Genomic DNA, 15,722 nt, shown 5'->3' on the forward strand with positions numbered 1-15,722 from the left:
ACAACGTGCCCTAGGCCGCAACCGCCAGCCACTCCGGTATTCTGGGCCCCCGCTGTCTACAGCCACAGAAGAAAGGCTAGGCCCCGGTGGGAGATGTTGCAAAAGCAGCACCGTTCTCTGTGTAGTGGTCAGACCAGGTTACTGCATATAATCTGGTGTAATATAATAGTGGTGTAAGGTTATGGCTGCCCCTTCCCCCTGTGGAGCGGGGAGCTGACTACTACCTGCTTCACCGTTGCAGTCACCCCCTCAGGACGTATAGAGTTGTCGGACCCTCCTCTGCCAGTGTCTAACCCCACACCAATCCGATTGATGGGTCATCTATATTATTACCCCCTCCGTCTCGCCTGGACGTATCAAACCTGAGAATGTGATTACATTAAAAAGTTTCGAGGGGAATTCCAGGAAGGAAGAGGTTACAGTAATGGTGTAGCGTGATTCAGCCCGTCCCTGCGATTAGCATATACACAGGCGTCGCTCGCAGGCGTAACATACCTGTGTACGGTTCACACACCGCGCCGACCCCACAGCGCCCCCAATGGTCACCTCACCAAAATCACTCAAAAAAGTTGTGGAGGTCCTGAAGGGGACTGCTGTGCCACCCCCACCACTGCTAGCAGGGGGTCTATGTAAATATTAACCCTCCACTAGCTGGTGAATATTCCAGGGCCGTGTCATTGTGTTATGACGGCAGGTGTCCCTGACACAGAGGCACGAACCTCCTCCCCCTCTGCAGTCTCACAGGTTTCTGGGTTTCAGTAAATGTGAGTGTCTCCAGGCTGAGCCGGTGTATGCCAGGAGGAAGCAGCCGGGAGGGCATGGCCGCCATGAGGAAGTGGCAGACTATATTCACAAAGCAGACGTACCGACCCGCAGCGGTGAGTAACCCCAGGGGCATCACAGCAAAGGGGGCACAGGACAGGGAGGGGCAACCGCAGGCGTGGAGGGGCTCATTGGGCAGATATCACAATCAGTGGGTTCAGATACAAATCACGGAAAGGGACACTGATCTATTTTCTACTTGTGTTGAATTGATGTCCCATCTATTGTTCCCTGTTATCAGCTGGTTTGGGATATAGTGTCATTATTTTGGGATGAAGGTTTGGGAGTGCGGAGCCCTCACTGACAGCTGATGGTCAGTGATACACTCAGTGGGGGAGATTTTACTAGTAGTAAAACTGTTCTAGTTTCCTATGGAAACCAATCACAGCACAGCTTTCATTTTATAAACAGCTGTGGGAAAATGATTGGTTGTCCTGGGCAACTAGAACAGTTCTCATGATAAATCTCTTGCAGTATACAGCCAGTGGTGAGACCCCGCACAGGTATCTATATATATCATAGGCTCCAGCACTGTGGGGCAGATTTATCAAGTGTCTGAAAGTCAGAATATTTCCAGTTGCCCATGGCAACCAATCACAGCTCAGCTTTCATTTTACCAGTGCTGATGAATATTTTAAAAGGGAGCTGTGATTGGTTGCCATGGACAACTGGAAATATTCTGACTTTCAGACACTTGATAAATCTGCCCCTGTATGTCATCATATTTCCCTCCATGGGAAGTGTCAGGAGAAAAGCTGTTCTAGTTACTCACGGCAACCAATCAGCGCTTAGCTTTCATTTTATAAACTACAGTGGGAACATGAAAGAGTTCTGATTGGTTGCCATGAGCAACTGATAACATTTTTACTCAGACGCTTCTGTCCCCCAAGTGTCAGCGTGTCCCTGTCCTGTCCCCCAAGTGTCAGCGTGTCCTTGTCCTGTCCCCCCAAGTGTCAGCGTGTCCCTGTCCTGTCCCCCAAGTGTCAGCGTGTCCCTGTCCTGTCCCCCCAAGTGTCAGCGTGTCCCTGTCCTGTCCCCCCAAGTGTCAGCGTGTCCCTGTCCTGTCCCCCCAAGTGTCAGCGTGTCCCTGTCCTGTCCCCCCAAGTGTCAGCGTGTCCCTGTCCTGTCCCCCAAGTGTCAGCGTGTCCCTGTCCTGTCCCCCAAGTGTCAGCGTGCCCCTGTCCTGTCCCCCCAAGTGTCAGCATGTCCCTGTCCTGTCCCCCCAAGTGTCAGCGTGTCCCTGTACTGTCCCCCCAAGTGTCAGCGTGTCCCTGTCCTGTCCCCCCAAGTGTCAGCGTGTCCCTGTCCTGTCCCCCCAAGTGTCAGCGTGTCCCTGTCCTGTCCCCCCAAGTGTCAGCGTTTCCCTGTCCTGTCCCCCCAAGTGTCAGCGTGTCCCTGTCCTGTCCCCCAAGTGTCAGCGTGTCCCTGTCCTGTCCCCCCAAGTGTCAGCGTGTCCCTGTCCTGTCCCCCAAGTGTCAGCGTGTCCCTGTCCTGTCCCCCAAGTGTCAGCATGTCCCTGTCCTGTCCCCCCAAGTGTCAGCGTGTCCCCGTCCTGTCCCCCCAAGTGTCAGCGTGTCCCTGTCCTGTCCCCCCAAGTGTCAGCGTGTCCCTGTCCTGTCCCCCAAGTGTCAGCATGTCCCTGTCCTGTCCCTCCAAGTGTCAGCGTGTCCCTGTCCTGTCCCCCCAAGTGTCAGCGTGTCCCTGTCCTGTCCCCCAAGTGTCAGCGTGTCCCTGTCCTGTCCCCCCAAGTGTCAGCGTGTCCCTGTCCTGTCCCCCAAGTGTCAGCGTGTCCCTGTCCTGTCCCCCCAAGTGTCAGCGTGTCCCTGTCCTGTCCCCCCAAGTGTCAGCGTGTCCCTGTCCTGTCCCCCCAAGTGTCAGCGTGTCCCTGTCCTGTCCCCCCAAGTGTCAGCGTGTCCCTGTCCTGTCCCCCCAAGCGTCAGCGTGTTCCTGTCCTGTCCCCCCAAGTGTCAGCGTGTCCTTGTCCTGTCCCCCCAAGTGTCAGCGTGTCCCTGTCCTGTCCCCCCAAGCGTCAGCGTGTTCCTGTCCTGTCCCCCAAGTGTCAGCATGTCCCTGTCCTGTCCCCCCAAGTGTCAGCGTGTCCCTGTCCTGTCCCCCAAGTGTCAGCGTGTCCCTGTCCTTTCCCCCAAGTGTCAGCGTGTCCCTGTCCTGTACCCCAAGTGTCAGTGTGTCCCTGTCCTTTCCCCCAAGTGTCAGCGTGTCCCTGTCCTGTCCCCCCAAGTGTCAGCGTGTCCCTGTCCTGTCCCCCAAGTGTCAGCGTGTCCCTGTCCTGTCCCCCAAGTGTCAGCGTGTCCCTGTCCTGTACCCCAAGTGTCAGCGTGTCCCTGTCCTTTCCCCCAAGTGTCAGCGTGTCCCTGTCCTGTCCCCCAAGTGTCAGCGTGTCCCTGTCCTGTCCCCCCAAGTGTCAGCGTGTCCCTGTCCCCCAAGTGTCAGCGTGTCCCTGTCCTGTCCCCCCAAGTGTCAGCGTGTCCCTGTCCTTTCCCCCAAGTGTCAGCGTGTCCCTGTCCTGTCCCTCAAGTGTCAGCGTGTCCCTGTCCTGTCCCCCAAGTGTCAGCGTGTCCCTGTCCTGTCCCCCCAAGTGTCAGCGTGTCCCTGTCCCCCAAGTGTCAGCGTGTCCCTGTCCCCCAAGTGTCAGCGTGTCCCTGTCCTTTCCCCCAAGTGTCAGCGTGTCCCTGTCCTGTACCCCAAGTGTCAGCGTGTCCCTGTCCTGTACCCCAAGTGTCAGCGTGTCCCTGTCCTGTCCCCCAAGTGTCAGCGTGTCCCTGTCCTGTACCCCAAGTGTCAGCGTGTCCCTGTCCTTTCCCCCAAGTGTCAGCGTGTCCCTGTCCTGTCCCCCAAGTGTCAGCGTGTCCCTGTCCTGTCCCCCCAAGTGTCAGCGTGTCCCTGTCCCCCAAGTGTCAGCGTGTCCCTGTCCCCCAAGTGTCAGCTTGTCCCTGTCCTTTCCCCCAAGTGTCAGCGTGTCCCTGTCCTGTCCCCCCCCCAAGTGTCAGCGTGTCCCTGTCCTGTCCCCCCCCCAAGTGTCAGCGTGTCCCTGTCCTGTCCCCCAAGTGTCAGCGTGTCCCTGTCCTGTCCTCCCAAGTGTCAGCGTGTCCCTGTCCTGTCCTCCCAAGTGTCAGCGTGTCCCTGTCCTGTCCCCCAAGTGTCAGCGTGTCCCTGTCCTCCCAAGTGTCAGCGTGTCCCTGTCCTGTCCCCCCCCCAAGTGTCAGCGTGTCCCTGTCCTGTCCCCCAAGTGTCAGCGTGTCCCTGTCCTGTCCTCCCAAGTGTCAGCCTGTCCCTGTTCTGTCCCCCAAGTGTCAGCGTGTCCCTGTCCTTTCCCCCAAGTGTCAGCGTGTCCCTGTCCTTTCCCCCAAGTGTCAGCGTGTCCCTGTCCTGTCCCCCAAGTGTCAGCGTGTCCCTGTCCTGTCCCCCAAGTGTCAGCGTGTCCCTGTCCTGTCCCCCAAGTGTCAGCGTGTCCCTGTCCTGTCCCCCCAAGTGTCAGCGTGTCCCTGTCCTGTCCCCCCAAGTGTCAGCGTGTCCCTGTCCTGCCCCCCCCCAAGTGTCAGCGTGTCCCTGTCCTGTCCCCCCAAGTGTCAGCGTGTCCCTGTCCTGTCCCCCAAGTGTCAGCGTGTCCCTGTCCTGTCCCCCCAAGTGTCAGCGTGTCCCTGTCCTGTCCCCCCAAGTGTCAGCGTGTCCCTGTCCTGTCCCCCCAAGTGTCAGCGTGTCCCTGTCCTGTCCCCCAAGTGTCAGCGTGTCCCTGTCCTGTCCCCCCAAGTGTCAGCGTGTCCCTGTCCTGCCCCCCCCAAGTGTCAGCGTGTCCCTGTCCTGGTCCCCCCAAGTGTCAGCGTGTCCCTGTCCTGTCCCCCAAGTGTCAGCGTGTCCCTGTCCTGTCCCCCCAAGTGTCAGCGTGTCCCTGTCCTGTCCCCCCAAGTGTCAGCGTGTCCCTGTCCTGTCCCCCCAAGTGTCAGCGTGTCCCTGTCCTGCCCCCCCCAAGTGTCAGCGTGTCCCTGTCCTGCCCCCCCCAAGTGTCAGCGTGTCCCTGTCCTGTCCCCCAAGTGTCAGCGTGTCCCTGTCCTGTCCCCCCAAGTGTCAGCGTGTCCCTGTCCTGTCCCCCCAAGTGTCAGCGTGTCCCTGTCCTGTCCCCCCAAGTGTCAGCGTGTCCCTGTCCTGTCCCCCCAAGTGTCAGCGTGTCCCTGTCCTGTCCCCCCAAGTGTCAGCGTGTCCCTGTCCTGTCCCCCCAAGTGTCAGCGTGTCCCTGTCCTGTCCCCCCAAGTGTCAGCGTGTCCCTGTCCTGTCCCCCCAAGTGTCAGCGTGTCCCTGTCCTGCCCCCCCCAAGTGTCAGCGTGTCCCTGTCCTGGTCCCCCCAAGTGTCAGCGTGTCCCTGTCCTGTCCCCCAAGTGTCAGCGTGTCCCTGTCCTGTCCCCCAAGTGTCAGCGTGTCCCTGTCCTGTCCCCCAAGTGTCAGCGTGTCCCTGTCCTGTACCCCCAAGTGTCAGCGTGTCCCCGTCCTGTCCCCCCAAGTGTCAGCGTGTCCCCGTCCTGTCCCCCCAAGTGTCAGCGTGTCCCTGTCCTGTCCCCCCAAGTGTCAGCGTGTCCCTGTCCTGTCCCCCCAAGTGTCAGCGTGTCCCTGTCCTGTCCCCCCAAGTGTCAGCATGTCCCTGTCCTGTCCCCCCCAAGTGTCAGCGTGTCCCTGTCCTGTCCCCCAAGTGTCAGCGTGTCCCTGTCCTGTCCCCCCAAGTGTCAGCGTGTCCCTGTCCTGTCCCCCAAGTGTCAGCGTGTCCCTGTCCTGTCCCCCCAAGTGTCAGCGTGTCCCTGTCCTGTCCCCCCAAGTGTCAGCGTGTCCCTGTCCTGTCCCCCCAAGTGTCAGCGTGTCCCTGTCCTGTCCCCCCAAGTGTCAGCGTGTCCCTGTCCTGTCCCCCCAAGTGTCAGCGTGTCCCTGTCCTGTCCCCCCAAGTGTCAGCGTGTCCCTGTCCTGCCCCCCCCAAGTGTCAGCGTGTCCCTGTCCTGGTCCCCCCAAGTGTCAGCGTGTCCCTGTCCTGTCCCCCAAGTGACAGCGTGTCCCTGTCCTGTCCCCCAAGTGTCAGCGTGTCCCTGTCCTGTCCCCCAAGTGTCAGCGTGTCCCTGTCCTGTACCCCCAAGTGTCAGCGTGTCCCCGTCCTGTCCCCCCAAGTGTCAGCGTGTCCCCGTCCTGTCCCCCCAAGTGTCAGCGTGTCCCTGTCCTGTCCCCCCAAGTGTCAGCGTGTCCCTGTCCTGTCCCCCCAAGTGTCAGCGTGTCCCTGTCCTGTCCCCCCAAGTGTCAGCATGTCCCTGTCCTGTCCCCCCCAAGTGTCAGCGTGTCCCTGTCCTGTCCCCCAAGTGTCAGCGTGTCCCTGTCCTGTCCCCCCAAGTGTCAGCGTGTCCCTGTCCTGTCCCCCAAGTGTCAGCGTGTCCCTGTCCTGTCCCCCCAAGTGTCAGCGTGTCCCTGTCCTGTCCCCCCAAGTGTCAGCGTGTCCCTGTCCTGTCCCCCCAAGTGTCAGCGTGTCCCTGTCCTGTCCCCCCAATATTCATTATCCCACTACTAGGACAAGAGCAACCCACCTGAGAACGTCCACTTTTACATACTTGTTTTGGACAGGTGGCATTAATGAATATTAACAAATACATTTGGGCATTTACTCCCCCGGCCTTAGAGTTCAGTGAGAGTGCATTGTCCGAATATAACTCTGTGTGTGGCGATTCACTAAGATCCTGCACCCGAAATCTTGTTACACAATCAGTCCGAATCAGTTGGACCGCCACATGGCGCGCCCCGTAAATTGTCGCGTGGAGACCAGCACAGCTGCACCAGGAAAAGGGTTGCGTGCACCACAATCGCAGAGCAGACACCTGTAAATACCTGTGCAAGCCGAGTAATCCCCGAAAAAGGTGCACATCTCCACAAAAGTGAGCAGCGCGACCCTTAATAACTGAACCTTAATCTCTTATTTCCTAAAATAAGTTCCACGTTTTGTCAGCAGAGGGCGCTGTGTCCCTGGACATACAATTTTCTCCACGAAACTTGTATGTTAAATTTAAAGGAGTTTTCCCACCAAGCAAATCAGGCCCCATCCAAAGATCTCCACAGGTCAGGCCCCATCCACAGATCTCCACAGGCCAGGCCCAATCCACAGATCTCCAGAGGTCAGGCCCCATCCACAGATCTCCACAGGTCAGGCCCCATCCACAGATCTCCACAGGTCAGGCCCAATCCACAGATCTCCACAGGTCAGGCCCAATCCACAGATCTCCACAGGTCAGGCCCCATCCACAGATCTCCACAGGTCAGGCCCCATCCACAGATCTCCACAGGTCAGGCCCCATCCACAGATCTCCACAGGTCAGGCCCCATTTACAGATCTCCACAGGTCAGGCCCCATTTACAGATCTCCACAGGTCAGGCCCCATTTACAGATCTCCACAGGTCAGGCCCCATTTACAGATCTTCACAGGCCAGGTCCAATCCACAGATCTCCACAGGTCAGGCCCAATCCACAGATCTCCACAGGTCAGGCCCAATCCACAGATCTCCACAGGTCAGGCCCAATCCACAGATCTCCACAGGTCAGGCCCAATCCACAGATCTCCACAGGTCAGGCCCAATCCACAGATCTCCACAGGTCAGGCCCAATCCACAGATCTCCACAGGTCAGGCCCAATCCACAGATCTCCACAGGTCAGGCCCAATCCACAGATCTCCACAGGTCAGGCCCAATCCACAGATCTCCACAGGTCAGGCCCAATCCACAGATCTCCACAGGTCAGGCCCAATCCACAGATCTCCACAGGTCAGGCCCAATCCACAGATCTCCACAGGTCAGACCCCGTCCACAGATCTCCAGAGGTCAGGCCCCATCCACAGATCTCCACAGGTCAGGCCCCATTTACAGATCTTCACAGGCCAGGCCCAATCCACAGATCTCCACAGGTCAGGCCCAATCCACAGATCTCCACAGGTCAGGCCCAATCCACAGATCTCCACAGGTCAGGCCCAATCCACAGATCTCCACAGGTCAGGCCCAATCCACAGATCTCCACAGGTCAGGCCCAATCCACAGATCTCCACAGGTCAGGCCCAATCCACAGATCTCCACAGGTCAGGCCCAATCCACAGATCTCCACAGGTCAGGCCCAATCCACAGATCTCCACAGGTCAGGCCCAATCCACAGATCTCCACAGGTCAGGCCCAATCCACAGATCTCCACAGGTCAGACCCAATCCACAGATCTCCACAGGTCAGACCCCGTCCACAGATCTCCAGAGGTCAGGCCCCATCCACAGATCTCCACAGGTCAGGCCCCATTTACAGATCTTCACAGGCCAGGCCCAATCCACAGATCTCCACAGGTCAGGCCCAATCCACAGATCTCCACAGGTCAGGCCCAATCCACAGATCTCCACAGGTCAGGCCCAATCCACAGATCTCCACAGGTCAGGCCCAATCCACAGATCTCCACAGGTCAGGCCCAATCCACAGATCTCCACAGGTCAGGCCCAATCCACAGATCTCCACAGGTCAGGCCCAGTCCACAGATCTCCACAGGTCAGGCCCAATCCACAGATCTCCACAGGTCAGGCCCAATCCACAGATCTCCACAGGTCAGGCCCAATCCACAGATCTCCACAGGTCAGGCCCAATCCACAGATCTCCACAGGTCAGACCCAATCCACAGATCTCCACAGGTCAGGCCCCATCCACAGATCTCCACAGGTCAGACCCAATCCACAGATCTCCACAGGTCAGGCCCCATCCACAGATCTCCAGAGGTCAGGCCCCATCCACAGATCTCCACAAGTCAGGCCCCATTCACAGATCTCCACAGGTCAGGCCCCATCCACAGATCTCTACAGGTCAGGCCCCATCCACAGATCTCCACAGGTCAGGCCCCATCCACAGATCTCCACAGGTCAGGCCCCATTTACAGATCTCCACAGGTCAGGCCCCATTTACAGATCTCCACAGGTCAGGCCCCATTTACAGATCTCCACAGGTCAGGCCCCATTTACAGATCTTCACAGGCCAGGTCCAATCCACAGATCTCCACAGGTCAGGCCCAATCCACAGATCTCCACAGGTCAGGCCCAATCCACAGATCTCCACAGGTCAGGCCCAATCCACAGATCTCCACAGGTCAGGCCCAATCCACAGATCTCCACAGGTCAGGCCCAATCCACAGATCTCCACAGGTCAGGCCCAATCCACAGATCTCCACAGGTCAGGCCCAATCCACAGATCTCCACAGGTCAGGCCCAATCCACAGATCTCCACAGGTCAGGCCCAATCCACAGATCTCCACAGGTCAGGCCCAATCCACAGATCTCCACAGGTCAGCCCAATCCACAGATCTCCACAGGTCAGGCCCAATCCACAGATCTCCAGAGGTCAGGCCCCATCCACAGATCTCCACAGGTCAGGCCCAATCCACAGATCTCCACAGGTCAGGCCCAATCCACAGATCTCCACAGGTCAGGCCCAATCCACAGATCTCCACAGGTCAGGCCCCATCCACAGATCTCCACAGGTCAGGCCCCATCCACAGATCTCCACAGGTCAGACCCCATCCACAGATCTCCAGAGGTCAGACCCAATCCACAGATCTCCACAGGTCAGACCCCGTCCACAGATCTCCAGAGGTCAGGCCCCATCCACAGATCTCCACAGGTCAGGCCCCATTTACAGATCTTCACAGGCCAGGCCCAATCCACAGATCTCCACAGGTCAGGCCCAATCCACAGATCTCCACAGGTCAGGCCCAATCCACAGATCTCCACAGGTCAGGCCCAATCCACAGATCTCCACAGGTCAGGCCCAATCCACAGATCTCCACAGGTCAGGCCCAATCCACAGATCTCCACAGGTCAGGCCCAATCCACAGATCTCCACAGGTCAGGCCCAATCCACAGATCTCCACAGGTCAGGCCCAATCCACAGATCTCCACAGGTCAGACCCAATCCACAGATCTCCACAAGTCAGGCCCCATTCACAGATCTCCACAGGTCAGGCCCCATCCACAGATCTCCACAGGTCAGGCCCCATTCACAGATCTCCACAGGTCAGGCCCCATCCACAGATCTCCACAGGTCAGGCCCCATCCACAGATCTCCACAGGTCAGGCCCCATCCACAGATCTCCACAGGTCAGGCCCCATCCACAGATCTCCACAGGTCAGGCCCCATCCACAGATCTCTACAGGTCAGGCCCCATCCACAGATCTCCAGAGGTCAGGCCCCATCCACAGATCTCCACAGGTCAGGCCCCATCCACAGATCTCCACAAGTCAGGCCCCATTCACAGATCTCCACAGGTCAGGCCCCATCCACAGATCTCTACAGGTCAGGCCCCATCCACAGATCTCCACAGTACAGGTACCCGGGACCCCTTCTGACCCCTTGTGATCTATGGGGGTCTCACCCTTTCCTGTGGATACGGCATAACTTCCTTGGTGGGAAAACCCCTTTTAACCAAGAAAATAAAGTTTCCTGGAGACGTAAAACCACAAAAACAAATAATTGTGATGAGACTGATATCCAGCCATCACATATCTGAGGTTAATCTCGCAGACGTCCTGTAAATACCCAGGGGCTGTGGTCTTACATTCCATGTATGTGATAGGGTCTATATTTAGGTACATGTTGTATACGGTGCAGGTACCACGTCAGCGCCGTCACACTGGGTCATGTGTCCTCCGGGGACCCTGTGGATCCCCGTGCAGGTGTGGGGTGGGGGCAGGTGTGGGGTGGGGGCAGGCAGCACAGCGGCTTGGGATCCTTTATAATGAAAGTTCCCATTGAGCGACACATTGAGATTATATTACAGGATACAAAGGGCTTTTCATTGTGTTCTTAAATCCTTTGTGTCTGAGTATGTGCCCCCCCCCCCAGCACCTGTGTACACACCAGCCGGGGCACCTACTGTTATACTGCGTGATCCCTATCACTGTGTACACACCAGCCGGGGCACCTACTGTTATACTGCGTGATCCCTATCACTGTGTACACACCAGCCGGGGCACCTACTGTTACAATGCGCTGCTCTGCCCCACCCCGAGTGATCCCTATCACTGTGTACACACCAGCCGGGGCACCTACTGTTATACTGCGCAGCTCTGCACCACCCCGAATGATCCCTATCACTGTGTACACACCAGCCGGGGCACCTACTGTTATACTGCGCTGCTCTGCCCCACCCCGAGTGATCCCTATCACTGCGTACACACCAGCCGGGGCACCTACTGTTATACTGCGCTGCATCTGTCCCACCCCGAGTGATCCCTATCACTGTGTACACACCAGCCGGGGCACCTACTGTTATACTGCGCAGCTCTGCACCACCCCGAATGATCCCTATCACTGTGTACACACCAGTCGGAGCACCTAGTGTTATAGTGTTATACTGCGCTGCATCTGCCCCACCCCGAATGATCCCTATCACTGCTTACACAACAGCCGGGGCACCTACTGTTATACTGTGCTGCATCTGCCCCACCCCTAGCGATCCCTATCACTGTGTACACACCAGCCGGGGCACCTACTGTTATACTGCGCTGCATCTGCCCCACCCCGAGTGATCCCTATCACTGTGTACACACCAACCGGGGCACCTACTGTTATACTGCGCTGCATGTGTCCCACCCCGAGTGATCCCTATCACTGTGTACACACCAGCCGGGGCACCTACTGTTATAACACGCTGCATCTGCCCCACCCCGAGTGATCCCTATCACTGCATACACTCCTTATCCTCTACACTGCGTCTGCAGGGGGGGAGACACCACTACCCCTCCCCGAGTGATCCCTATTACTGCCTACACTCCTTATCCTCTACTGATCTGTTATACTGCACTGCATCTGCCCCACCCCTAGTGATCCCTATCACTGTGTACACAACAGCCGGGGCACCTACTGTTATACTGCACTGCATCTGCCCCACCCCTAGTGATCCCTATCACTGTGTACACAACAGCCGGGGCATCTACTGTTATACTGTGCTGCATCTGCCCCACCCCTAGTGATCCCTATCACTGCGTACACTTCTTATCCTCTACTGATCCTCATATACATCTTGTAAAATGTCAAAAAGTTATAATATAATAATTTTGTAAGATAAACACAAAACTAAACATTGATTCCTCCTCCCCTATTATATATGCAAACCCGGGCCAACGTATAGTCAGGGGGTAGTTGTGAATAGCGCCCTCTACCTGTCAGTCCCATCTGATGAGCCTGCGCCTCTCACCCGGAGGATAATGCAGGGAGGTCTCAGGTAATAACAGCTGAAGCCTCTGCCTGGACAGGCCATAGTTACATGGATGTAAGGGATGATGGGGTGATTGTCACTATGGCGCACACTGGTAGTCAAAAGTGATTCGGAGAGCACTTCATAACAAAACTGTTTATTGGTGTCTCGGTAACACAACGCGTTTCGGAATCAGCGGCGATTCCTTTTTCAAGTGAGGAGAGACTAAAAAAATATATAGGTACAATGTGTGTCGATAAAGGACAAGAAATTAAAAATAAAAAATAAAAGCAATCCATATAAAAATGCCCATAGAGTGTCAGGGCGATGTAGATACAACATTGCATGATATCATAGCATGGTATAAACTGACAAAAAACGTACATAACAAGTATTAATAGGTAAGCCAACATAAAATTGCATAAAAAGCATCAACTAAGTTTGATACAGAGTCCAATACAATGGATTAAGCATATATTGAAATTGAGCAGAAATATAAATAAATATAGATATAAAATAAATAAATATGAATGTAAATATAACTATAGATTCAAATAAATAAATGTGAATATAGATACAACAATAGATATATCAATGAATATATACAAATGACAGGATAAAAAGAATGTGGAAACTTAATCCATTGTATTGGACTCTGTATCAAACTTAGTTGATGCTTTTTATGCAATTTTATGTTGGCTTACCTATTAATACTTGTTATGTACGTTTTTTATCAGTTTATACCATGCTATGATATCATGCAATGTTGTATCTACATCGCCCTGACACTCTATGGGCATTTTTATATGGATTGCTTTTATTTTTTATTTTTAATTTCTTGTCCTTTATCGACACACATTGTACCTATATATTTTTTTAGTCTCTCCTCACTTGAAAAAGGAATCGCCGCTGATTCCGAAACGCGTTGTGTTACCGAGACACCAATAAACAGTTTTGTTATGAAGTACTCTCCGAATCACTTTTGACTACCAGTGTGCGCCATAGTGACAATCACCCCATCATCCCATGCATCTCATCCAGACCGGTGTGGCTACTGGGCTCTGATGATCCCGTCAACAGGCAGCACCTGAGTGGTACTCAGCTCAAGCCTTCCACTAGTGTTGTGCCTGGAACTTGCACAACTCTATCTGGTGAGCCTCATTCTTCCCTCCCCCATCTGAATTTGTCCATTGTTGTACAAACTACTACTCTATGAGCGCTTTTTGGTATCTCCCTGTTCGCCTTTCCTTTACATGGATGTAAGATGTTATCCAATCATGTGGCTGTATTGTAATCTGGAGTGTGATTGGAGAGATTCTACCATCTGACCAGGGGGAGTATAAAACCCCTGTGCAGGGGGAGCACATGGTCCAGACTTCCTCTTACCACCACGTCTCTCAGCACATGGTCTGAGTGAAGAGAGAGTCAGTGTGGAGAACACCTTTAGTGCTATCACAGACACTAATCCCAGGAACTGAGTCCGGAGACTCTAACCCAGAGCTGCGGCTTCCACAGTTTGGACACAGCTCCATCTCCATTATCCCGGCATCTACTACCAGGCTGGTGCCTTATCATGAGGACCCCTCTCCATGACCTCTCCGGTACCAGAATCTGCTGTGAGACCGTTTTGGCCATTGCCTGCTACCTGTTGTTCAATAAAGAACCGTGAGTTGATTTGCACAACATTGCCTCCATCTGATCCCTGGATACGGCTGTTACCACCACAGGCTCCCCATCCATTACCCAGGGACATATATTACAGACACTCAGGGGCTGCCCCAGGGAGAACCAGTGCTTCAGCCTCTCCCTCCATATTTCTTGCACACACCACCTGCTGGAGAGCTGCCAGGCTGTAGGACAGCCCTCCGGTCCCCATACCAAGCACCGTGACACTAACGTGCCCTAGGCCGCAACCGCCAGCCACTCCGGTATTCTGCTGCCTCCAGGCCCCAAGAAAAGGCCCCGGTGGGGCTCACCTGCCGCTCCAGCACCGTTCACACTGAGCAGCAATAATAACTATTACAGTACATTCACTGTGCAAAGAGCAGGCAGGGGAGGGAGGGGGATGGGGAGGAGGAGAGGATAAATATATGAGGAGACACAGGCTGCAGCCAGGTCATGTGAATGAAACTTATATACAGTACTGAAATAATACAGAATGCTGACACAGTATAGCAGAGTAACTGAGACCTGTCAGGAGCCCCCTAGAGGAAGGAGTGGACAATACAACACAATACAACAATTCTTATTTCAGCCACATGTGTGACCCCCAAATAGTCCCACCAGGGGCACTGCCAGCGCCGTGACATCTATAATACACTACAAACTAATGAGCAGATCCAGGAGTCGTGTGAGATAGTACAAGAGACACCATCCAGAGCCACCAGAGGGCGCACAACACATCACCTCAACAACTCACTTCATGGCTTTCCCAAAAGATGGGTGGAGCTATAAGAAGGTATAACCTGGGGATCTCCTGTATATAATGATATATGTACAGCCGGTATAACCTGGGGATCTCCTGTATATAATGATATATGTACAGCCGCTATAACCTGGGGATCTCCTGTATATAATGATATATGTACAGCCGGTATAACCTGGGGATCTCCTGTATATAATGATATATGTACAGCCGGTATAACCTGGGGATCTCCTGTATATAATGATATATGTACAGCCGGTATAACCTGGGGATCTCCTGTATATAATGATATATGTACAGCCGGTATAACCTGGGGATCTCCTGTATATAATGATATATGTACAGCCGGTATAACCTGGGGATCTCCTGTATATAATGATATATGTACAGCCGGTATAACCTGGGGATCTCCTGTATATAATGATATATGTACAGCCGGTATAACCTGGGGATCTCCTGTATATAATGATATATGTACAGCCGGTATGACCTGGGGATCTCCTGTATATAATGATATATGTACAGCTGGTATAACCTGGGGGTCTCCTGTATATAATGATATATGTACAGCTGGTATATCCTGGGGATCTCCTGTATATAATGATATATGTACAGCCGGTATAACCTGGGGATCTCCTGTATATAATGATATATGTACAGCCGGTATAACCTGGGGATCTCCTGTATATAATGATATATGTACAGCCGGTATAACCTGGGGATCTCCTGTATATAATGATATATGTACAGCCGGCATAACCTGGGGATCTCCTGTATATAATGATATATGTACAGCCGGCATAACCTGGGGATCTCCTGTATATAATGATATATGTACAGCCGGTATAACCTGGGGATGTCCTGTATATAATGATATATGTACAGCCGGTATAACCTGGGGATCTCCTGTATATAATGATATATGTACAGCCGGTATAACCTGGGGATCTCCTGTATATAATGATATATGTACAGCCGGTATAACCTGGGGATCTCCTGTATATAATGATATATGTACAGCCGGTATAACCTGGGGATCTCCTGTATATAATGATATATGTACAGCCGGTATAACCTGGGGATCTCCTGTATATAATGATATATGTACAGCCGGTATAACCTGGGGATCTCCTGTATATAATGATATATGTACAGCCGGTATAACCTGGGGATCTCCTGTATATAATGATATATGTACAGCCGGTATAACCTGGGGATCTCCTGTATAT

The 15,722-nt window shown here is 54.1% G+C and overlaps 1 protein-coding gene across 1 annotated transcript in view; it reads left to right on the forward strand.

Annotated features, from left to right (window-relative positions):
* The first annotated feature begins 730 nt into the window (after positions 1-730).
* ANKRD35 (ankyrin repeat domain 35) overlaps positions 731-15,722 on the forward strand; it is a 67,773-nt gene continuing 52,781 nt past the window's right edge. Inside the window, exon 1 of the mRNA XM_072114632.1 lies at positions 731-878. Within this exon, the coding sequence (XP_071970733.1) occupies positions 792-878 (87 nt within the window). The 5' untranslated portion in view covers positions 731-791. The remainder of the gene's footprint in view (positions 879-15,722) is intronic.

This window comes from Engystomops pustulosus, chromosome 7, assembly GCF_040894005.1.
Source record: "Engystomops pustulosus chromosome 7, aEngPut4.maternal, whole genome shotgun sequence".
NCBI lineage: Eukaryota > Metazoa > Chordata > Amphibia > Anura > Leptodactylidae > Engystomops > Engystomops pustulosus.